Source organism: Myotis myotis, unplaced genomic scaffold (genome assembly GCF_014108235.1).
Source record: "Myotis myotis isolate mMyoMyo1 unplaced genomic scaffold, mMyoMyo1.p scaffold_m19_p_11, whole genome shotgun sequence".
NCBI classification, from domain to species: domain Eukaryota; kingdom Metazoa; phylum Chordata; class Mammalia; order Chiroptera; family Vespertilionidae; genus Myotis; species Myotis myotis.
The window spans coordinates 59,788,297-59,812,398 of record NW_023416315.1 but is presented as its reverse complement, the minus strand read 5'-3'; the positions used below and the strand labels follow the sequence as shown (position 1 = coordinate 59,812,398).

General features: G+C 38.7%; 1 protein-coding gene across 2 annotated transcripts in view; it reads right to left on the bottom strand.

The window, feature by feature from the left end:
- Positions 1–24,102, bottom strand: part of CHCHD3 (coiled-coil-helix-coiled-coil-helix domain containing 3) — a 267,475-nt gene that overhangs the window by 201,896 nt on the left and 41,477 nt on the right. For both annotated transcript variants that reach the window (XM_036328655.1, XM_036328656.1), the window contains exon 3: positions 4,537–4,618. In XM_036328655.1, the coding sequence (XP_036184548.1) occupies positions 4,537–4,618 (82 nt within the window). The remainder of the gene's footprint in view (positions 1–4,536; positions 4,619–24,102) is intronic.

Below are 24,102 nucleotides of genomic sequence, written 5' to 3'. Positions count from 1 at the left end.
AAGCAGTCACATTATTCTTGCTGTCAAAGACTGACTTTTGGAGGCAGGGCACAGGAGAGAAGCAAATCACATTTTAAAAGCCTGTACTCAAACTGGGGCATATTATGTCCTTGCTATATTGGCCTGCTATAGTTACAACACAATATGGTCAGCTATTATCCAAAACACACGATAGAGTGTTACAGCAAAAACAGACTGTGACATGAGCATTTAATTTACGCTTGACTCCCAATACACCAAACAACTATTCCCTCCATTAGATGTTGTGATAACAAAACTGTAATTCCAAATTAAACTCAACATTTAGTGCATGTACTAATATTATGTCAGTGATATTTTGGGGCATGATTTTGTTAACTAAGCAAATCACTCAAGAGTCTCATAAAACAGAATCAGATCTAAGATAAATTGAGATTTCATGAATAAATGGTTTTTAGAAATGAGAATACAACACATACAGTCACAGTGCTTTACAATTAGCTGCACCATCACTGTGGCCCCGCAGAAAACTCCTTTAAAGCAACTCTTTACTATCCTTTAATATCTGATAGTAAAGAGTGGAGATTTACAGGAGTTTAGGTTAATTTTAAATGGTCTAATGACATATCTTCCGTTTAAATGATTTTTGAATGGGATCTAAACGAGTGTGGCACTCCCAATCAGAGAGGTTGTAAAAGGCTTCTGCATTAGATGGGAGGTAAGGCAAGACACCCAAGAAGTCATTTCCAATCCCACAAATGTATGGTCCAGAGTGTACATGAACTATATTGACCAAATACAGCCCTAGGACAGTATTTTTCTGTTTCACATGCCTGAGAGCATTTTACACTGCTGTATGCCAGGCAGCGGTCCTGCACAGTTGTCAGAACTTGAGCATAAGCATCACAATTTGCAAAAACTGGTGTCAGCAGCCTGGAAAAATCCCAGGAACAGCAGTGCAGCAATCATTTCAGGAACACTGTCGCCAAGGCTTTGATGGCACAGAATATGATGTGAGGAAAAACAAGGACAGCAAGACCCTGAGTCAAGAAGTGATTCAGAAGAACTAGACCCAATGTGAGCCGGTTTTTAAGAAGATCTTTACCCTGGGGTTCTCACTATCAGCACGTTGACATTTTGAGCCCGACAATTCTTTGTTCTGGGCAGGGACAGAGGTGAGAGCTGTCCTGTACACCAGGATGGTTAGTAGCATTGCTGGCCTCTACCCACTAGATACCAATAACACCTGACAGGTTGTGACAGCCAAAAATGTCTCCAGACACTATCAGATATCTCCTGGGGACCAAAATCTCCCCCAATGCCTTAACCTATTTATTTTGCTTACATTTTTCTCTTTTTGAATATGCAAGTGATGTTTTTTAAAAAAATCAAAGTCATGCTTAATGAGATCTTTCAATAAGAAAATTCTAAGAGATAAACTATTGTGTTACAATTTGCAGCAATTTTTTTCTTGTGGTACATCAAATACAATGCTTCTTATAATCAATGGCATCTTCAATTCAATGAAATTCAGCCACCCAACATCTTTTTCTTTTTGTTATGGAATGCTTATCCTGATTTTCTTTTGAGTAAGTACTTCTTAGTAGTAACTTAGTAGTAACCAGTTCTTCCCTAGCTGGGGTTCTCTAGTCTTCCTTTTGATTCTTTTGAGCTTTCCAAAATGCTTCTAAAAATCCCCTTGCTTCCTAAGTTAACCAGAGTTAAGTTTCAATCTTTCAACCAAATAATCCTGACCGAAACAAGGTTCTTATTTAAGCTACCCTAATAAAAGACATTTCAGAGTATTTCCCTGCCACAAAGTTCACCTGTTAAAAATGTTACTGCTTCTCCTTACCACTCACCACATAGGCAGAGTGAGTAGGGGTATGTATAGATGACACAAGGACTGCTGAAACAGTGGCACAAGGAACCCTCTAAAACTGCTTACAAGGCTTCATTCAATTAAAGCAACAGATAAAATCTATAATAATAAAAGTATAATATGCTAATTAGACCAGACTGCTGAACGACCTTCCGGATGTCATTCTAGACATCCTTCTGGATGAACCCATGATGGTGGGGGCCGAGGCAGAAGCAGTTATGGGTGATCAGGCAGGCAGGCAGAGGTGGTTAGGGGCGATCAGGCAGGCAGGCGAGCAGTTAGGGACGATCAGGCAGGCAGGCGAGTGGTTAGGGGCAATCAGGGAGGTAGGCAGAGGGGCTAGGGGTAATCAGGCAGGTAGGCAGGAGAGCATTTAGGAGCCAGCAGTCCCAGATTGCGAGAGGGATGTCCGACTGCCGGATTAGTTGGACATCCCCCGAGGGGTCCCGGATTATAAGAGGGTTCAGGCCGGGCTGAAGGACAACACCCCCCTTTGCACAAATTTCGTGCACCAGGCCTCTAGTAATGTATAAATGCCTTGACACCAAACGTTGCTTTGCAAAGACTCCACACAAAACTTTCTTAATGCTTTTTCTAAAGTTTCTTCTCTGGTACAAAAACAAAACAAACAAAAAAACAGCTATTGATTCTTTTAAAAACTATCACATAGATGAACACACACTTTGTGCCAAGATTTGACAGCTGGAAGTTTTCATGAAGAAGGCTTCAAATAAAACATTTTTTAAAAGAAAAAAAAAATAATAAAAAGGCTATACCACCCTCTGTTCTCCTAAAAGGTGACAGAAAATAAATTCTTTATCAATAGTCATTTGTCCAGGTTACAGCTAGGCTGCCAACCCCAGTCCACTTGCGATTTGAAATTGGCTCTCCCTGGCACCTTTTATTCATCTCATCTGCCCTTTACCTCTCACAGACCAAGGCAAAGCAAATGGAAGCTGAATAAAAAAGGAAGAATAAAGAAAGAAAACACCAGAGTGAGAGTTACTGTAAGAAGCCTGTACCATAAGGAGAGAAGGGAAGTCAAAAAATTTCTATGTGAAATATAATAAGCAAAGTAAACATGATTTTAACCCCAAAAAACTCCTTATTAAAATAAAATTCAATTAAAAATAAAATTTCAAAGATACAAAATTCTACCATAATATATTGATTTTCTTTGCTTCTTAATGAAAATGGTCTGAATTTTTTGGAATATTCAAACTTCACTATCTAATTACATACTCCATCAGCCTAACCCAATTAAATAATTATAAAGTGCTATGTGGAAAACTACAGAAATATACACAGACTCTTTTCACCAGTACTAATTACATCTTGATTTTTTAAACCCTAAACTATGAGCCTTCTCTATTTCCTGAGACAATGGCAGTCTTAATCTAAAACTTATGTTCTGTTTTATACGTTTCGGAAGCAAACTGGAGGTAGCTTAGCACTTACATCAATAAAGAAATTTTAGAGACGAAATATTTAAGGCTCAAAGAGGTTAGATTATATGTTGAAGGACCTATGGCCATTGAAACGAGAATCCAACTCAAAGATTCTTTACATTTAGCTCTCCCAAGCAAAACAGTTACGCAACCAAAACAAAAACAAGCACACACTAAGCATCCACTGGTGGCAGGCATGTGCTTAGTGCTCACAGAAGAAAGGCATTTGCATGATCATATAACAGTAATGCTCTGTGCTGTATGCAAATTTCAGAAGTAGCACAGATGGAAAGCACTTGACTCTATCTTAGATTAAAAAGTATTGGCACATTTTTATGAATAACTGTGTACTTTAAAGGTCTTTAAGAAGTTGTCCTTTTACCCCAAAAAATTACCTATGCTGTTTTGAATATTGTATGGTTTTTAGTTTATAGCTTTGAACATCTTTTTGAATCAGCACATAAGGATCTACTTGACTGTCTAGTACTGTATTGAGGCATGTGCCATAACTCAGTCATCCAGTCCCCTCTGATGGCCATATGAATTACCTCTGGTTTTCTACTCTTACAAAAACACTTCAATGCACATTCTTTTAACTGTTAGTGGTAGTAGTAGCTTTAATAATGATAAAAATAATGTAGTAGTATGTATATAGAAAAAAATCCAGAGGAATAAAATGTTCAAAATTGGTCTTCTCCACAGAATGGAATTATAGAAGATTTTGATTTTTCAACCTGACATCTTTCTGATATATCTTCAGTTTTTTTAAGTGAGTATATTCATAATTAGTGCTATTTATTAATATGGGCACTATGGATAACACATGGCATTCATTAATAGCTACAATATTGCTAACCTTCATAACCACAGTAGACAATATAATTTTCAATCCTAACTACATTCATTGAAAGAAACTAGCTGGTGAAATTCCTGGAGAATCCTCAAGAACTACTTCTCACATTATTGAGAAAACAGGGCTTAGTCAGTATTCATGCAATAAAGAACCACACAAAAGATGTAATGGACACTTATAACCAAGTTCGGGGAGAGGGCAACCTAGGGCTAACAAGCACAATCCAAAACCGAAAATGGCCAAGTTCATATGCTCAGCACATTCTGAAGTTCAGCCAGACACAAATAATGAGTCTTACTACAATTATTCCTCTCTAAAAATACTTAATAATTATAACAAGTCGACCAAAATCTCCTGCCTGCCAGGAAACTCACCGTTTCTGGTTTTCAGACTCTTTCTTGGCTTGCTCCAGAGCCAGCTCCTCGGCTACTCTTCTCTTCAGTTCTTCATCAGAAACTGGGATCAGTAAAGAGCAAAAGGAGATGAAATTAGTGATTTTTGAAAAACAAAACCAAGAAAATACTCACAAAAACCAAGCTGAGACCGGAGCTAAAAGGGCAAAGTTCTGCCAGCTGGCCAGTGGCTCCTTGGGACCATCTAAAGCACTATGGAAAAGACCATTTAGTGCATTTCAGCAGTGACTTAATCAAGGGTTCCCTGGTGACCTAGAAATTTCCACACCTGCCAAAATTTAGAATAAACTCAAGGAGCTCCTTACTGCCCATGGGGACTGAGCTGTTAAGTACAAATTCTTTAAAAGGATGTCCTATCACTAAAGTCTGACAATGGCATATAAAGGGAAGAGACGATGTAAGGAAGGGACTTTACAGAGGAAAATTACACCAAAGCTTTCTCACTTTGATAATTAAACATTTTTTAAAAATCATTTATTACAGAGAGAAAATTATTTGTGTTTATATTCATTCTTCCATAAATTATGGAAAAAAAAAGGCATTTGTGGACATTTTGAAACCTATTTTTGGGAATACATATCATTCAAATTCAAGTGCCAGCAACTGGAGAGAGACTTCAGAACAGTGCTGAGAACTTGGCTGGAGCTTCTTACAGACCTGGTGACTTGATGTGAAACATCTGGTCTTTACAATTAGAAAATTTTGTACGATGTGTTTTGTAAAGATTCTTACAGCTATGATAGCAAACAAAATAGATAAATTTTACAGACTCCTTCAGAGCCTTCTACAAAAAAAATAAGCAGAGACTAACTATTTCCTCTTCAGTAAAACCCACTACCCAAAATTATGACCAAGAAAGCACCAGAAACACTTAGGAGGATCTAGGAAGACACACTGGACCTATTATTTCAAACGGTAGCCTGTTAAATGGAAACCTAAACAGCACCGTCTGCTCTGCAACAACACTCTGCGTGATGATCTGAACGTTATAAGCACCTTGCCTCAGGGCACAGACAAAAAGTGAATTACAACAGGATATGCACAAGCCTCTTTAAATTGTGTTGACATTGGGCAATAACAAAGAAGATATATGAGAGGTCGTAAGGATGTTTTCTCTTACTGTTGGACTATCAGAAAACAACAGCATCAAAGGACATCAAGAAGGTGAAGACAACCCACATATAGGAGGAAATATTGGCAAATCACATAGCTGACAATTAACTTGTATCCAGAAAATACAAAGAACTTTTATAACAGAACAATAAGAAGACAATTTTAAATGGGCATAGATATGAATATGCATTTTCCTAAAGAAGTGTTACAAACCACAATAAGCACATGAACAATTGCTCAACAGCATTTGTCATTTGGGAAATGCAATTAAAAACCACAGTGATACACCAATTTGAACCCACTATAATCAATAAGACGATAACAAGTGTTAGTGAAAATGTAGAGAAACTGGAAGCTTCATACATTGCTGGTGAAATATAACATGATGCACCCACTGTAGAAAAGAGACAGTCAGGGCCTCAAAATGCTAAACAAAGTGACCACAGGACCTAGCAATTTCACTCTTAGGTATTCTATATACACAAGAAACTTGAAAATATATGTCTATACAAAAAGTTGTACATGAATATTATGGTAGCATTATTCATGGCATCCCAAAAGTGAAGACAGCCTAAATGCCCATCAACTGATGAATGGATAAACAATTGGTGGTATATCCATTCAGTGTGATGTTATTCAGCTATGGAAGTCATGAAGTACTGATAGATGCTACCACATGGATGATCCTTGAAACATCATGCTAAGTGAAAGAATGTCACAAAAGGTTGCACAACTTGCATGCTTCCACTGATATGAAATATCTAGAAAAGGCAAGTCTATAGACTCAGAAAGGAGACTAGACTGGTTGCCAGAAGTGGAAGGAAGGTGAGAATAGAGAGTGACAGCTAATGGGGAAAGGATTTCTTTTTGGGGGTGTTAAAAATGTTCTAAAATTAGATAGTGAGGGAGAGCCATCTCACAACTCTGCAAATATACTAAAAACCACTAAAATGTACACTTTCATTGGTAAACTAACTGGGCAGCAGTTTTCTCAAATAGATGTTCTCAAATGGATGTTCTCAAATGGATGTTCTCGAGAGTCCCTTCAAACTATGTATTTCATGCTCTGTTTGGCTTCGATCCTACTTCAAAGTCTGTAGTAGAAGAGATGCACATCTCTGTTTTGAAAAGGTCACACAAAATCAATAAAAAAAAAACTAGAACAGGGAATTGTTTGCATTCAGGCAAATCTTACAACTTTTCAATATTGAAAGTTTTAGAATACAATACAAATAAAAGTGAAATTAGTAACAGCTCAGCAAAGAGTCTGAATACTCTTTGTTTCTCTATTAGCTGAACTTTGGATAAATCAGATAACCTACCTGAGTTTTGATTTCCTCACCCAAAAGCAGGACCAGGTGAGTTACATAGGTGTCTGCCATCTCAGAAGTTCTAGATTATACAGCCCACAAGGTAATGATTTTCACATTTTCATCGATTTCCCAAAAACAAGCAAAAATCATGACTCTTCATTTTTTGGAGGTGTTCAGAACTACTAACTCTGTTAGCAAAAATTGAAACAAATACTTAATCAATTAGTATTATCTAATAAAATTATTCTCTGAAGTTCTACATACCAATCAGGATCAACACACAGCCAAACTGTACCTGTAAAATCATGCCACTTTCCCCTAGATTGTTGCATACTGCCACAGCAAAAATTTTCTCAGGCAAAATTCAAATTCTCAATCACAATGCAACTGAATTCCATTCAGCCCTTTAAAGCCTCGGCTTCGAAAGATGTCAGTGTACCAGGTCTAAATATGAAGCAATGAGATCAGTTTTCTGAGTGAGCTGCTAATACAGTCTCGTATCTTCACAATACATGTTGTGCCTCTTACAAAGGGGCTTCTTACCAGGGGAAAAGCTGAAATCAGCAGTGAGTTGTTTTTTTGTTAATCCTCACCCAAGGATATTTTTTCCATTGATTTTTAGAGGGTAAAAGGGAGAGGGAGAAACAGAGAAAGACACATGGATTGGTTGCCTACCGCACACACAACTGAGTTGCATGCCCTTGACTGGAATAGAACCCACGACTCTTCAGTCTGTGGGCCGATGCTCTAACCACTGAGCACCAGCTAGGGCAGAAGTGAGCTTTTTATTATGATGTGATCAATCTGGAATGGAACAATAAGGACTCCACTACCCAAGGGGGACCAGCTGGCTGGATGGAAAGGCAGCCATGCAGGAGAGACTGCAGAGAAGCAAATGTAGCTTCAAAGCGTGTCTTCTTTCTCTATACCCTCCTGCCTATCAATCACAGTCAGCCCTGCCACCTGCTGTGGGGTGAGGTGAGAAACAGATGGAGACAACTGTGGTATCATCTAGGTAGGCCAGGGGGTGAGAAACTGGGACTGGGGTGGCTGCAGAGGAAAACCAGCAGCAATGCAGGAGGGGGGTGAGGCGGGGTAGGAGGGCACTTCCAGGTCCACTGAAGAAGGTATACCAAAGGGAGAAACGAAAAATTACACACACACACACACACACACACACACCTTTTGGGTCTCACTTCCAAGGTCACAGCTGAAAAAGTAATTTCTTTAGCTACAATTGAGAATTTAAAATAACAAAAGATAAAACACAATCGAGCATAGTGAGTTTAACATCTAAAATAGCAAGTCAAAGCCCAGGCAGGAAAATAAACCAGTCTAGTAATGGGTTTCTAGCAAATCTAAGTTTCATGTTATTTGTTTTTAAATCAATAGAATACAGAAAGCAACAACATATTTCTTCTGGTAGGTCTGACCCCAAGTGCGCAAGGGGAAAGATATACCTTCGGGAGACCGCTATTTTAAAAGGCCCTGTTCAAAACCCTCTTTCCAGCTCTCAGGATATGAACATTTTCTCAAAACTGTTATTAAACTAAAAGGTCAGTGTTTCTGGATGGGCTACTTTAAGAGAAGCACAGGAAAGGCCAACTTTGCTGATTAGCACAGTGTGTCTCCAAGCAGATCTTTAGGGACTGGCAAAGTCTGTGAAATGAGAAAAAGTAAAAATGAGAAATGTCCAAGCCATAGAAATCAGATTTGTCATGGAAATCGGCACAACCACTGCAAGCGCAGGAAGTATGGTTCTATAGCTTTTACATACATACACTCTTTCCTTTCAAAGTGTATGAAGACAAAGGATGTTTTCTTCTCGTACATATACTTTTAAAAATCTCGGAACCCAATTTAAGTTCTGTCTCAATGGCAAATGTATCTTAGTGAATGCAAACACTGGCATTTTGTCAATTAGATATAGTAGGTCGACACTGACCATAAGGCATATGAGGAAAAAGTCAAGCACTGCTATTGCTTGGTTACAGCAAGTCTGCCCTGAACTCTCTATTTGAAACTATTACTGAAAATTATAAATATCTGTGTGGTTGAAAGCAGCTCATGATTTCCTAACAAAATTATGTTTGTTTGTTTAGTAAACAACATTTCTAAATGAATATTTTGGTTAGTCCAAAATTTCTTCTTTACTGAATGCCTAGCAATAATTTACCCCTCTTAGCCACATTCCAAATTTCTAAGAATTTAAATTCTCAAGACATTCTAAAAATCTATATTTCTAATTTGAGTTCAGGATCAATGAGAAACTCCTAACCTTATACTTAATTATGAGTATTCTTAGCAACTGTGTATACCACATCTTAATCCTCAGAGAACGTGTAGCATAAATTCATTACACCTCATCTGTCTTCTGGGTTATATGCTTTTATGTCCAAATTTTCCATTTTCAGAAACTGGTTAAACTGGTAGAGAGGGAATGAGGGGGATGGGGAGACACTATAATATATTTAAGACAGTTCTTTGGTGAACAGAAATGACTCCAAAAAATAGAATGACTTTATTAAATGTCTCATCATCTGAAATAAAACAAAAGACTGAAAATGCAATCATGATTTGAGACTTTCATTCCCTGGAACTCAAGGGACATACCAATTTCCTTGGTAACTTTTTCCACCTATGACTTTCCCTTTTCTTCATTTTCTTTGCCTAATCCTCACCCTATAATTCCCTCCCTAATTACAATATTCTTAAAGAATCTCTGTAAGTTACTTAATAAAAATTATGCCTTGCCTACTAGAAAAATGTCAGGTCCTTTGGGATTTTTTCCTTTACTCCATTTCTCTTTCTGGCTTTACCATTTGTTGATACATACCATGTCCAATTTTATAAAGCCTGTATTTTCATAGGCTAGTTTTAAAACACTGAGGAGAGATATGAAGATCTACTCTAAAAAGAAAATAAATGTATATAGTTGCATAACACAAGCAGCAGATTTTACATAAAGACTTATTCCGCTAGGATTGAGATAGTTGAGCCAAACTTATGCCTTTTGATAGAGCCAAATTAAATGTTCAGCTTCACAGAAATATCCCTTAATGTTATTTCAACCAATTCCTTAATACAAAAAGAGCTCTGGTTGTTTAAAAAATAATAATGGAAGCACCCATGAAATCCAACACACAGTATATTAGATATAAATAACTCACAGCGTAGGTTGCAGGATAAATCTTGTCCTGCTACTTTCCTTATTAAGGTACAGGGTTTGATTAGAAGAAGAGTCGAAAGATGACTGGGATAAATCTCAGGGGTTAGAAAAAAACATGTAATAATCTGACAATATTCATTACTGACACCATCTAGTTGGCAGACAATACACACAGAGTATGATGTTCAACTGACAATTACATTCACCTAAGGATAATGTATCTTAAGACCGCCTTCAAAAAAAAAAAAAAAAAAAAAAGCCATCTGTCTAGATCCCTGGCAGGGTAACTGAGGCTACTTATACATTAAAGTGAATAATGATGTTAGAATGAAAAGCCTTAACTGAACATTCATAATCATAAATATTGAATTGGAATGCACAGTGTTACAAAGAGATTGGCAACCTAACCATTCAGAGCATTCAGTTAATGGTTTATTTTGTAGTACTATTGTGCCAGTAGGATTTATCTACCTTTGTAAATTTCTAATAATATGCAAATAGTGTCATTGCATTGCTTGCTCCACAACAAGCACTCACAGAAACCAGATCCACGTCCCATTCTATGCGAAAACAAACATCAATACCAGGCTGCAGAGGCTGTACAGCACAGACAAGCTCATCATTCATGTGCCACAGTCCCCACATTTGTAAGTAGACAATTCTTTAAACCAGTATTGGGAATCAGATACATTTAGTATTTCGTGTCTTAATATCCTGAATAACCGTTGCGAGCCCTCCCAAAGCCTCTGGGAAAATAAGATCTATAATTTAAATTAAAAAATAATAATTACCTCTGGATATTGCTTTTTGATGCATAGCTTAATTTTTTTGTTTGTTTCACAAATGGATGTATTTTGTTCACCGGGGAGAAAGTTATAAATTAAACAGCATTAAATCTCCAACCCCAAATGAAGTACCCAAACCACCCAAATCTGTTTCCTCTCATTCCAGCGGTCCTGACTAGGGCTGTATTCAAGGTTTCTGCAGAAAGACTTCTGAAATACAAAGAGGAGCAAAATGGTGATAAAGGGGGTTGCTATCCAGTCCTGTCTCTGCTACCTTAGGTTTTGTGATTTTACTCAAAAACATGTAATTCCTTTAGGCCAAGGCTATCATCTGTAAAATTAGGGCCCAAACTGGAAAATCTCCAGCAGACCTCCCCTGGCACAGTCATGTTAAATGGGAGACTGACACAAGAATTCATGCTGGAGCCTCCACTTCCCCTGAAAACCTGTTAGAATGAAGGTAAAAGAATAAAAAAGTGTATCATTGGCGACATATTCTGTCCGTTGTTTGCCTTGAAGTGACTGCACTTGGTTCATCTGGAGAAACTGTCTATCTGCTACTCACCTAGCAAACTACCAAAAACAGCCTCTAGGCTTTCCAGACAAATCGAAAACTAAGGGGAGGCAGGACAGAGTGGGGAAGAGAGCCATATTGTACAGGCTTTGCAAAGCACACAGGTCCATGAAATCGTGATAATTCATTGATTCGTGGAGTCAAATGTCAGTCATTAGGTAATGAGTCACCAACTTTTGAAGTACCTGAAGGAAGATTTAGAAGAAATACAGCGTACACACTGTAAAAGTCATGCAATCAAAGTATAGTGTGACTGCTACTCAACAAAACCCTGCCAGACAAGCCCCTTCCCGAACCTCTCCACGCCACTGCCACCCCAGGTTTCTGCCCTTGGACCCTTTACAGAACACCTGGAGCCACCTTGGCTGACAGCATACTGTTACAGAAGAATGGGTCTTCATTATAAGCTTATTTGCTGGCTGTATGGTTCCAGTTTTAATGTTTAAGCTCAATTTTCTATTCCCTGGTCAACCATCTGAAGTTCCTTTTGTGGTGTTTTTTGTTTGTTTTTTTCTCAAAAATCAAGCAACCTCTGGGAATATACAAACTAGAGAAATCAATGAGTTCGCTAGTAGCAAATGCACATTGAGTCAATCCTATGCTAGGCTTTATAAGATATTAAGACATATGGTCCCTACCACTAAGGAGACTAAAGTCTAAGTTAGCAAAACTGTACTAATGAGGTTTAGCATTAAGGACACTTACCAAGGTCAGCTGCAGTGATGAAGTGCTTCATGAAGGAGGGACGTGAGCAAGGGCCTACATTAGACATAGGGAAAGGAAAGCAAACAATGCTTGTTTGTGAGATAAAATATGCTCAATCATGAGGAGCCTTGGAAACTAGGCAGAAATTTAGATAAGAAATGTTTTTAAAAAAATAGGGCATCATGGACAGTTGTTAACGTATGGGAATAATGCCATGATATAGGGTGTTATTGGAAACTTTACCTGGCAAAGGTTTGCAGACAAACAGGATGGGGAAAGTATAAGGCAATGATGGATTCTCAAAGTGTAGCCTTAGTTAGAGATGCAAATACAGGATGTCCCCCCAAAAAATGTATACAAACTTTAACAGCTGATAACTCATTTAATTTTCACTCTTTTTCAGGTTTAACTGATCTGAAATAGTGAATGAAGGCAGACTAAGCTTTGAACAAAGAAAATTTATCCTAAAGTGCCACTAGACTATTTTTTAGGGGGATACAGAAAAGATAAAGTTTACAGTACAAAACCTGGCAACAGTTGATGAATTGAGGGCGCACAAATACTGAACGAAATGATTCTTAATGTTTGTGATTCCACTGCTTCATGTTATCAGCAGAGCCTGATCCACAACAGTCATCAGTTTGAAAACAGGCACTGACAAAAAAATTTATTCATTTCTGTAGGTTCTTTTAAATTTTGAAAATGAACTGTATGTTAGTAAACAATTACTTTATCATCATTCGAAGTGTGTATACATTTTGGTATTTCCGCTAAGCCCCAGATCTACAAGACAAAACCCTGGGGATGAGGGCCAGCAATCTGTGAATTAACAAGCCCTTCCAGGTGACCCTGGTGCTCACTCAAATTTGAGACACTGACATAAGGTGATGAGGACCTGAGCGAGGATACTGGCCATAAAGGTGGAGTCTAAAACACAAGAGCTTTCATGGGAAAAGCAGATCGTCTGTGATTGATCAAGAGATGGAAGAGAAAGAAGTCAAATGTTTAACCAGATGCCAAAAAATTAATAAACGCTATGGTCAATTAAGTAAAGGAGAGGCTGTTTGGGGAAGAAAAATAATGAGTTCAGTTTCAGACATACTCAATTGAAAATAATGGTAAAATCACCACACGAAGTTGTAGGCACTTAGATATTTGAATTTAAAATTCAGATTTGATTTGAGACTTGGCTAGAAAAGCTGATTTGGAATGACTATTACAGATCTGGGGGAAAATGTGTAAGGAAAAAAAGTAGAATGCTAAGGAATAGGCCTTAAAAATTCATCAGATGATGGAGGGGAGTGAAAGAATATCAATAGAGACAAAGAAAAAATGGAATGGAAAGGAAGAAATGAACCAAGATACCCTGTGCAGAAAGGGTAAACAGATTTCATCCCGCCCTACCCGGTTTGGCTCAGTCGGCCTGCAGACTCAAGGGTCCTGGGTTCGATTCCGGTTAAGGGCATGTACCTTGGTTGCGGGCACATCCCCAGTGGGGAGTGTGCAGGAGGCAGCTGATCGATGTTTCTCTCTCATAGATGTTTCTAACTCTCTATCCCTCTCCCTTCCTCTCTGTAAAAAATCAATAAAATATGTTTAAAAAAAAACATAGATTTCATCCCATGGGCCAATTCCGATGAACTGGCAGTAGAGGCCTGAGGTGGTGTGTGTAGGAGGACTCCACATCCAAGTTCAGTGAATTAATGTCTACCCTGGGCACTGGAGGAAGGGTTGGCAGCATGGCTAACAATTACCTATCCCTCCATGGAGGGCATGGAAATCACAGTGTGTGGGCATCGGTGATCAGTAGGAGAACAACGGAAGGCAGCAATTATATACGGTAGGTGTCTCTTCAACAAGTTTACAAATTAAACAACAACGAACAGGGTGGAAAAAATAATGAAAAGAAGTTGATTTTTGCAAATAGATCTATGCAGTGTGAAGGGCAGCCACAATCAACAATCTGTAACTAAATTATAAGAAACTGATGAATGGTAGTTGTTTCTCAAAAGTAACTCAGAGAAGAAACTAGACTTTTGGTGGTGAGCACAATATAGAGTACATAGATATTGAATTATAATGCTGAACACCTGAAATTTGTGTTGTTAACCAAAATTACCTCAATAAATTTAAATATTAAAATTTAGATACTACAATGTATCCATGAGTCAAAAATATCTAGTTGTTTAATGTATCATAACACAGACCAATTAATATTTATATGTTATATTCTAGTCCACTTTCCTAATTACCACCCTGATGCAAGGCTCACAGCACATTTTGCTATGATTTCTTTTATTGTTTAAGGTATTACATATGTCTCCTTTTTCTCCCCCGATTGACCTCCCCCCACCACTCCCAACCCTGAGGGCAAGCCCTCACTGCCCCAGTATCTGTGTCCATTGGTTATGCTAATATGCCTGCATACAAGTCCTTTGGTTGATCTCTAACCTGCACGCCCTCTCCCCTGCCTTCTCTCTGAGGTTGGATGGTCTGTTCAGTGCTATCTTTTCTCTGGATCTATTTTGGTTCATCAGTTTCTGTTGATCATTATATCCCACATATGAGTGAGATCATATGATATTTATCTTTCTCCGACTGGCTTATTTCACTTAGTATAATGCTCTCCAGTTCCATCCATGCTGTTGCAAATGGTAAAAGTTTCTTCTTTTTTATAGCAATGTAGTATTCCATTGTGTAGATGTACCACAGGTTTTTAATCCACTCATCTGCTGATGGGCACTTAGGCTGTTTCCAAATCTTAGCCCTATAAATTGTGCTGCTATGAACATAAGGGTGCATATATCCTTTCTGATTGGTGTTTCTGGTTTCTTGGGATATATACCTAGAAGTGGGATTACTGGGTTGAATGGGAGTTCCATTTTTAACATTTTGAGGAAACTCCATACTGTTTTCCACCTACTGGCTGCACCAGTCTGCATTCCCACCAGCAGTGCACAAGGGTGCCTTTTTCTCCACATCCTCGCCAGCACTTGTCATCTGTTGATTTGTTGATGATAGCTATTCTGACAGGTGTGAGATGATATCTCATTGTTGTTTTGATTTGCATTTCTCGAATTAGTGACTTTGTGCATGTTTCCATATGTCTCTTGGCCTTCTGTATATCCTCTTTTGAAAAGTGTCTATTTAGGTCCTTTGCCCATTTTTGATTGGATTGTTTATCTTCCGTTCTGGATGCATGGCAGTTAACTGGTTAACACTAGAGCACACAGAACAATGGCCTTTGCTGGGACGTTTTAAATAAAGCAATTCTGATTTTTTACCCATGCTTAATTCATATTTTATTTATGGTGTTTCAAATTTATTAAAACTGTGAGACAGCAAAACACGCACTGGTATAATTTTTTCATTAAACTATAGTGCAATATCCTGAGCTTTGTTTTTTATTTAATTCACATTGTGATAATTATTTCAGCCTCTTTAAGTCAAATTATATCCATAACCCTGTTATTGTTTTTTTCCTTCATCTAAAGCAGTGGTTCTCAACCTTCTGTCCCTTTAAATACAGGTCCTCATGTTGTGACCCAACCATAAAATTATTTTTGTTGCTACTTCATAACTGTAATGTTGCTACTGTTATGAATCGTAATGTAAATATCTGATATGCAGGATGGTCTTAGGTGACCCCTGTGAAAGGGTCGTTTGACTGCCAAAGGGGTCGCGACCCACAGGTTGAGAACCTCTGGTCTAAAGTAACAAATCTCCACTCATTGTTCAGAAAATATCATTTCAATGTAGTGATAAGTAGTCATAATCTCTAAAAAATAATTCTCTATGAAGCACTGTGGAAGCTCTGGGAATTAGCTGATCACAGATGATTTCACCACCTTCAAAACACAAGACTGCACAAGGATTTCAAGACCAAAGGCCTGGTCCTGTCTTTAATTTAAATGCAAGAAGGTACTTATACTTTTTCCTAAAAATAAAGTAAATTATCCACAGTAAAGTTAAGCTGAACAGAAGATAACAGTAAAAAACATGTATTATACTCATATTCCTGATGAGCCACACATTTCTTTAATGCCAGTGTTATACAGAGAAAGAAAGGGACGGAACACTTCCTTGCCTTGCAGGAGCATTTCATCTTGGTAACTTACACTACGTGCTGTGTAAGGTGTAAACCCTTTAGAATACTTGGAAGTATAAAACAGCAATGCAAAAGGTGCCTCCACGCAGCCCAGTGGTTTCAACCTTACAGGTCCAATGCTGCCCTTTTATAGCAAACATGTAGTCCTACTCCCTTTACTATCCTGAAAATAGACGATAATCTAACACTAAATGTTTTGATCATATAAAACCCGATGTGTAATAAACACTTAAAAATAAACTAATTTATAATGAAATAATGGCTTTTCACTATGAAATGCTCAAACCTAACTGGAAGATGTAATAAAATAGTCTGAATCTTGAGCTTATATGGCAAATCATATAGCTACTGTTACACATTCCTGAAAAGCTCCGTATGTCTTAAAACCGTGCCAAACATACTCTCTGCTTATACTAGTATATAAAACAATTAAGTTCTGGGCTGGGTAAGGTTTGCAAGTGCATGAATTTCTGAAGGAACACTCAGAAACTGAGAGCAGACAATTCTTCAAGTGGCAGAACCATCCCAGGCATAGCAAGGCGTCTAGATCAGCGATTTTCAATGGGTGTGCAGCGGCACACAGATGTGTCCCGAGAATTTTTGAAACATGCAATACCTGACTACTTAGTCAGGGGCGCTGACCTCTTTGCCCATAGATTGTCAAATAAAAAAAAAGACAGCCAAGGCAACAATAGTCATCTGGTTTGAATGAATCAAAATTAACCTGTTTTTGTTTTTGTTTTTTGTCTGGCAAAAACACATATTTTTTGGTTTGCTGCAGAATTTTAGTAATTAGTTTATGTGTGCCACGAGATGAGAAAGGTTGAAAATCGCTGGTCTAGATCCTTGCCCACATCCCTAAATACCAGTAGCTCCCCCAGAAATTTCTAAGATGCCTCCATGGAAGCAGCACTGCCCTAGACTGAGCACCATGGTTTTAGACTGGGCTAAAGTGTTCACCCTGACACAAGAAAAACATGGGACCCTAGCTACTTACACTTTGCATGACTACTGAGAGTCATAAATAATGCACTAATAGTAATATGGATTTTTCAAACACAGATAAAAATTTGCAGATGACAGCAATATGCCTTTCCCGTGTTCTCTGCCTTGAGCTGCCCACGTACTTCTTCTAGCTTCCTCTGTCAACACACTCACCAAAACTGTATTTCGCACTGATCATCTTGATTTTCCGTAGGGTATCCAAAGCCACTTTCTACTAACCATCAAATGGTCAAATTTTTTCTCTCATGATGTCTACACAGACGAGGACTCCATTAGTAATCCAATGAAAACGAGAAAGGTGGGTACAAATTGCAGCTTAAACACTGCAGCTCTCTGATATCACAGAAATGCACACAGATGCAGAGTGACACCCCTTTACCCAAAAACTATTAAAAATTTTTCATTTTTAAACATTTACAGACATTTTCAGGTTAATGGCTTTGAAAGAACCATTTTCCAAACATAGATTTATCTCAAGCTGACACACTTCCCATCAAAACTTATCTACATCAAATAGCCTTTGGCCAATTAAAACTGTATGTTTTGTAGGTGACAATATTAGAATTAACAGTGAGCAAACAGTTCAATACGGCCATATCATTTTTATATTTAAGGAAAATGAGAAAAGGAATTAAAGTTACTCACTCTAAATTAACATATAATAATTCACAGGGATTCCAGTTTGAAATTAAGGAATGAAGAGTTTAGTAAGGAATAATTTCTCTATAAACACCAAAAATAAATTAGCTTTCACTAAAGCATAAAATATGAAACTACCTAAAATAAATGGTAGGAGGACAGCAAGAATGAGTAAAATCTAAGTACTTTAAAATAAATGAATTTATGTCATTTTCAAGTACCTTCAGCAATTGGATCCAGTCTTCTAAAAGTGTTATTAGGTAAAGGTTCCTAGGAACTGTTTTAATGAAACTAATAATTATAATACCTGGTTATTCTCTGTAACTAATAACTTCTAACATACATGACAATTATAAAATAAGTTACTAAGTTACCTGAGATTTCCTCTTAGAAAATTTTCTTACCAAACCTAACCTTGCTTCCACCCCATCCATCTTCAATGCTATCAGTTTAAGTAAACATAAATCTTCTCTAACTCCCTGACAACTTGTAAGTTAAATAAGCCCAAATTATAAGATTTTATCTCAATTATATAATTTATAGACTTTAACAGTAAGAAGTTAATCTAACAAGACAGTATACTTTTATAAAATAAAATCTTTTAAAAGATTCAGATTTAAATTGATGAGCATCTGAAACATGGCTATGAAATAATGAGAATGGTCATGAAATAGAGAATGGAACAACATGCTGCCCATGACTTGCACTTCACAGTCACATACAGAGTGTGTGTATGTGTGTGTGCATGTGTTCGTTCAAAGCAGGACTGTGAAATATAGAAGCACATCACATTTGATTTCTCTTAATGAAGAGATAAATAGGGCTCATGAAAAGCATGGCTAAGGAATTTTAATTACAGAATCAGGTTTAAAGAGAACAGTGCTCCTTTCCTGACACTACCCTCTGTAACTTAATTTCTTATCTAAAAACTAGAGGCCTGGTGCACAAAAATTTGTGCACTCGGGGGGTACCTCGGCCCGGCCTGTGCCCTCTCGCAGTCTGGGACCCCACAGGGTATGGCCACCTGCTGGCTTAAGCCTGCTCCCCGGGAGATTGGGCCTAAGCTGGCAGTCAGACATCCTTAGCACTGCTGAGGAGGCAGGAGAGGCTCCCACCACCACTGCTGTACTGGGAGCTGTCAGCCTGGCTTGTGGCTGAGCAGAGCTCCCCCATGTGGGAGTGCACTGACCACCAGGGGACAGCTCCTGCATTGAGCGTCTGCCCACTGGTGGTCAGTGTGTGTCATAGTGACCAGTCATTCCCAGTCATTCTGCTGTTAGGGTCAATTTGCATATTACCCTTTTATTATATAGGATAGAGGCCTGGTGCACAGGTGGGAGCCGACTGGTTTGCCCTGAAGGGTATCCCGGATCAGGGTGGGGGTCCCGCTGGAGTGCCTGGCTAGCCTGGGTGGGTGGCTGATGGCTGTTTTCAGGCTGGCCACAGCCCCCCAGTGGGGACCCTCACCCCATGAGGGTGTGGCCAGCCTGGGTGAGGGGCTGATGGCTGTTTGAAGGCTGGCCACGGCCCCCAGCCACCCAAGCTCCCAGTGGAGGATGGCTGGAAGCAGGTCTCTAGGATTTATCTTCTATAATTGAAACTTTGTTGCTTTGAGCAGAGGCCACAGCTGGCCAGGGCAGTAGGGAAGCTTGGCTTCCTCCATCACTGGGACAACCAAGCCTCCTGCTTGCTCCAGCTCCGTGGCTGCCTGCCGCCATGGTAGTTGGGTTAATTTGCATATAGCCGCTCTGATTGGCTGGTAAGTGTGGCTTGGGGCATAGTGGAGGTGCAGTCAATTTGCATGTTTCTCTTTTATTTGATTAGATTACCAAGGTTTCCCTTTTTCTTTAATTAATAAATCTTTATTGTTCAGATTATTACAGATGTTCCTCTTTCTTTCCCCCATAGCTCCCCTCCACCTGGTTCCCACCCTACCCCATGCCCTTACCCCCTGCCACTGTCCTCATCCATAGGTGTAAGATTTTTGTCCAATCTCTTCCCACACCCCCCACACTCCCTTCCCCACAAGAATTGTCAGTTCACTCCTTTTCTATGCCCCTGCTTCTATTATATTCACCAGTTTATTCTGACTTAATTTTTAGGTTCACTTGTTGATAGGTATTTATTTGTTGTCACTTTATTGTTCATAGATTTTATCTTTACCTTTTTCTTCTTCTTCCTCTTCTTAAAGAATATCCTTCAGCATTTCATATAATCCTGGTTTGGTGGTGATGAACTCCTTTAGCTTTTTCTTGTCTGTGAAGCTCTTTATATGACCTTCAATTCTACATGATAGCTTTGCTGGGTAGAGTAATCTTGGTTGTAGGTTGTTGCTATTCATCACTTTGATTATTTCTTGCCACTCCCTTCTGGCCTGCATGGTTTCTGTTGAGAAATCAGCTGACAGTTGTATGGGTACTCCCTTGTAGGTAACTGTTTTTCAATTGCTGCTTTTAGGATTCTCTCTTTGTCTTTAGCCCTTGGCATTTTAATTATGATGTGTCTTGGTGTGGTCCTCTTTGGATTCCTCTTATTTGAGGTTCTCTTCACTTCCTGGGACTTGTAAGTCTATTTCTTTCATCAGGTAGGGAAGTTTTCTGTCATGATTTTTTCTAATAGGCTTTCAGTATCTTGCTCTCTCTCTTCTTCTGGCACCCCGATAATTCATATGTTGGTACATTTGAAGTTGTCCCAGAGGCTCCTTACACTATCTTCATATTTTTGGATTCTTTTTTCGTTTTGCTTTTCCAGTTGGGTGTTTTTTGCTTCTTCATATTTCAAATCTTTGACTTGATTCTTGGGATCCTCTCATCTGCTGTTGGATCTCTGTATATTATTCTTTATTTCAGTCAGTGTACATTTAATTTCTGACTGGTCCTTTTCCATTTTTTTGGCACTCTCATTAAGATCCTTGAAGGTCTCACTAAGTTCCTCGGAGGTACGTAGAAGATTCTTGAGTAACCTTATAACTGTGGTTCTGAACTCTATGTCCTCCATTAGTTTGCTTTCCTCCATTTCTTTCATTTGTGACATGTTTCTTTGTCTTCCCATTTTTGGCTGACTGCAAGGACCCACTGTGTCTATAAGACTGCTGTGCTGGAGACACCCTTATGGGGCAGGACTTGCTTCAGTGGGACTTTGGTGCTCACTGAGTCTGCCTCTTGAGTGTGTCCCTTATGGATGTGAGGAGTTGAAATCTGGTATCTGACTAGGAGTACCCTGGCTCCTGGATCTCCAAGTCAACCACTGTGTGAGTCCACCCAGCAGGAGGTACAGCGATATCAGCAGATTTCTCCTCTTTGTTTGGAATTTGGAAGGTTTAGAGCTCTCTGACCCAGCTGCAGTTAGATTAGGCTGCAAAAGCCAAGGTGATTCCTTTGCACCGCTGAGCACAGCTTGGGAGGGGATGTAAATTGAGTGGGGCGGGGTCTCGGAGAATCACCAGGGCGGAGCAACTGTTGTCAGCATGTCCGCAACTCCTCGCGTCTCTGAGTCTCTGCAGTCCCGCGCCCCCACAGCAACAATGATCCCTGTAAGCAGCTCTGCAAGAAAGCCCCCCTCACTTTCCAAACCGCTGCAAGACAGTCCAGTTTCTCCCCGTAGGAGTCTGGGACCTCAGAATCTCACCTTAAATGAGCTCAGTGCGTTCGAGAGCTTGTATTCCCTTCCGATTGAAAAAAACCACACACCAAGGTGCAGCCACCTCGCGCATGCCTTCGTACCTCTGTTCTTGGTGTGTCTGCACCTCCTACCAGGTCTCAATGAGCTTGTAGAACTTCCACTCGGCCAGCTTTCCCGTGGTTCTGGATGATAGCTGTTTTGTCTTATAGTTGTAATTTCAGTATTGTTGTGGGAGGCAGCACGCACAGGTTTATACCTTATGCCGCCACCTTGGTTCTCCCGAGGTTTTTCTTAAAGATGAGATGAAAGGAACTAAGGTAGCATTTTAAGGTCAAAATGAACATCATTACAAAAACAAAATGAAGCTCTATTCAACTGAAGACCTGCCAGTATTTTATTTTTAAAATACTGTTTCATACTGTACAACATCTCATTGAACCAATAATATATTTTATTTTAGGCCCTGTGTATTCTTCAGTATGCCAACATGCTGGGATTTACAACTGTTTCAATCTACAGAAAATATCAGGTAACAAAAAGAATTTGTGCTGTATCTTTTATGAAGATTCAGGATCTGGCCTATATTGAGGTCCTAGTTCCATAAGTACTTTAGCTTCTGATCTCCAAGGTTCACATATTTAGTATTGTGAATGAATTTGATCTGACAGTAACAAGAATTAGTCTATCTCTTTCATTGTCTTGGAACTGTGCTAAGTCATAGATTGTGATGAATGATGAGGAGACTACAGGCTAAAGTAAAACTGAAGTTGATCAAGCATTGCCTAAAAATTCATTTTCATGACCAGTTTAAATGACTGTTCAATCTTCCTCCTAGAAACATGAAGGCTGGTGGCAAAGAGAAAATTGAAACAGTGAGGTAGAGCAACATGCATTTTATATAGAAAAACCATAAGCAAACTCAATATCCAAAAACAGGGAAGTGATCAAATAGTAATATAACATAACCATATGATGAAATACTATACTAATATTAAAAAGCATGCTTTCAAAAATATAAATCCATTTTGTTTTGTAAGTTATACATCTAGTGCTTTTTAAAAATATTTTTATTTATTTTTAGGGAGAGGGGAAGAGGGAAGGAGAGATAGAAACCCATCAATGAGAGAGAAACATCATTGATCAGCTGCCTCCTGCACACCCCGCACTGGGGATCGAGTCTGCAACCCAGACGTTACCCTGACAGGAATCAAACCATGACCTCTTGGTGCATGGGTCGACAATCAATCACTGAGCAACACTCGCCGGGCTATATATACATCTAGTACTTTAAAAACATAAAGAGACCATCACAAAAATATACATACACATATATGACTTGGAATAATACATACAAAATGACTAATGATTAACTCTGAATTTGTGGGAAATGGATCATTTTTCCTCTCTCTTTATAGTTAACTGAATATTTTACCAAAAAATTCATTTTTCTTTCATAATCATTTAAAAAGTAATTTTTAAACAATGTGTGAATAAATGGGCAATAAGTTCCAGTTTTTAAAAAATACCTTTATCAATTTAATCATGAACACCAAATATATGAATCATAACAGGTTAGCTGACAGAAGTTCAAACCACACTAACACCAAAAAAGAGTTGGTTGGGATTAAAGTGCCTAAGAGTGAGCACCACAAGATTCAAGGAAACAAAATTGGTTTTTGTTGTTTCCTTTTACCCATCCTGCCTTCACTCCATTATAATAGACTATGTATTCTTAAAGGCAAGTTACTCAAGAAAGTACAATCACACACCACTATTATAATAATGTCTGGAGAGCAGAATTTATATCACAGCTTCTTATTATGCTATCTAGAAGAATCCCACGTGACAAGGGCTATTTGCTGAGGAGCTCCTCTGCATTGAAAAGCATGAGATTCAAACTGCCAGAAAAATAATACTTCATGGCCATATTAAATAGGCAGAAAATGGAAGGAGCCCTGGCCAGGTGGCACAGATGGTTGGAACATTGTCCCAGGCACCAAAAGGTTGCAGGTTCAGTTCCTGGACAGGGCACATATGGAAAGCAACTGATCATTTTTGTTGTTGTTTTTTGTGTTCTCTCTCTCCCCCACATTATCCCTTCTCTCTAAACACATCCTCAGGTAAAGATAAGAAAAAGAAAATAGATGGAATTTTAGAGAGCCAAAACAGTCTCTTCTCACTTCAGTTTTTCAAGTAGCATTTAATTTTTTGTCTGCCATTTAGATTTTTCAATTGATAACACCAATGGTCCTAGCATGATGAATAATAAATGTCACCAAGGGCAGCTGATGATAAAGTCTTAGTCACTGACTTAAGCAATGAGCTGAAGTTAAGTCCAATAAAAAGAATGAAATATAACCACTGATAGGATTTTCTACATCATGCAACAAATATCCAATGACACAATGATAGTAAAGGTCCATGGAAAAACATTTCCTGCATGTAGAAGTCACTGCTACACAGAGTCACTACATTTTGAGATGTTCTAGAAAATC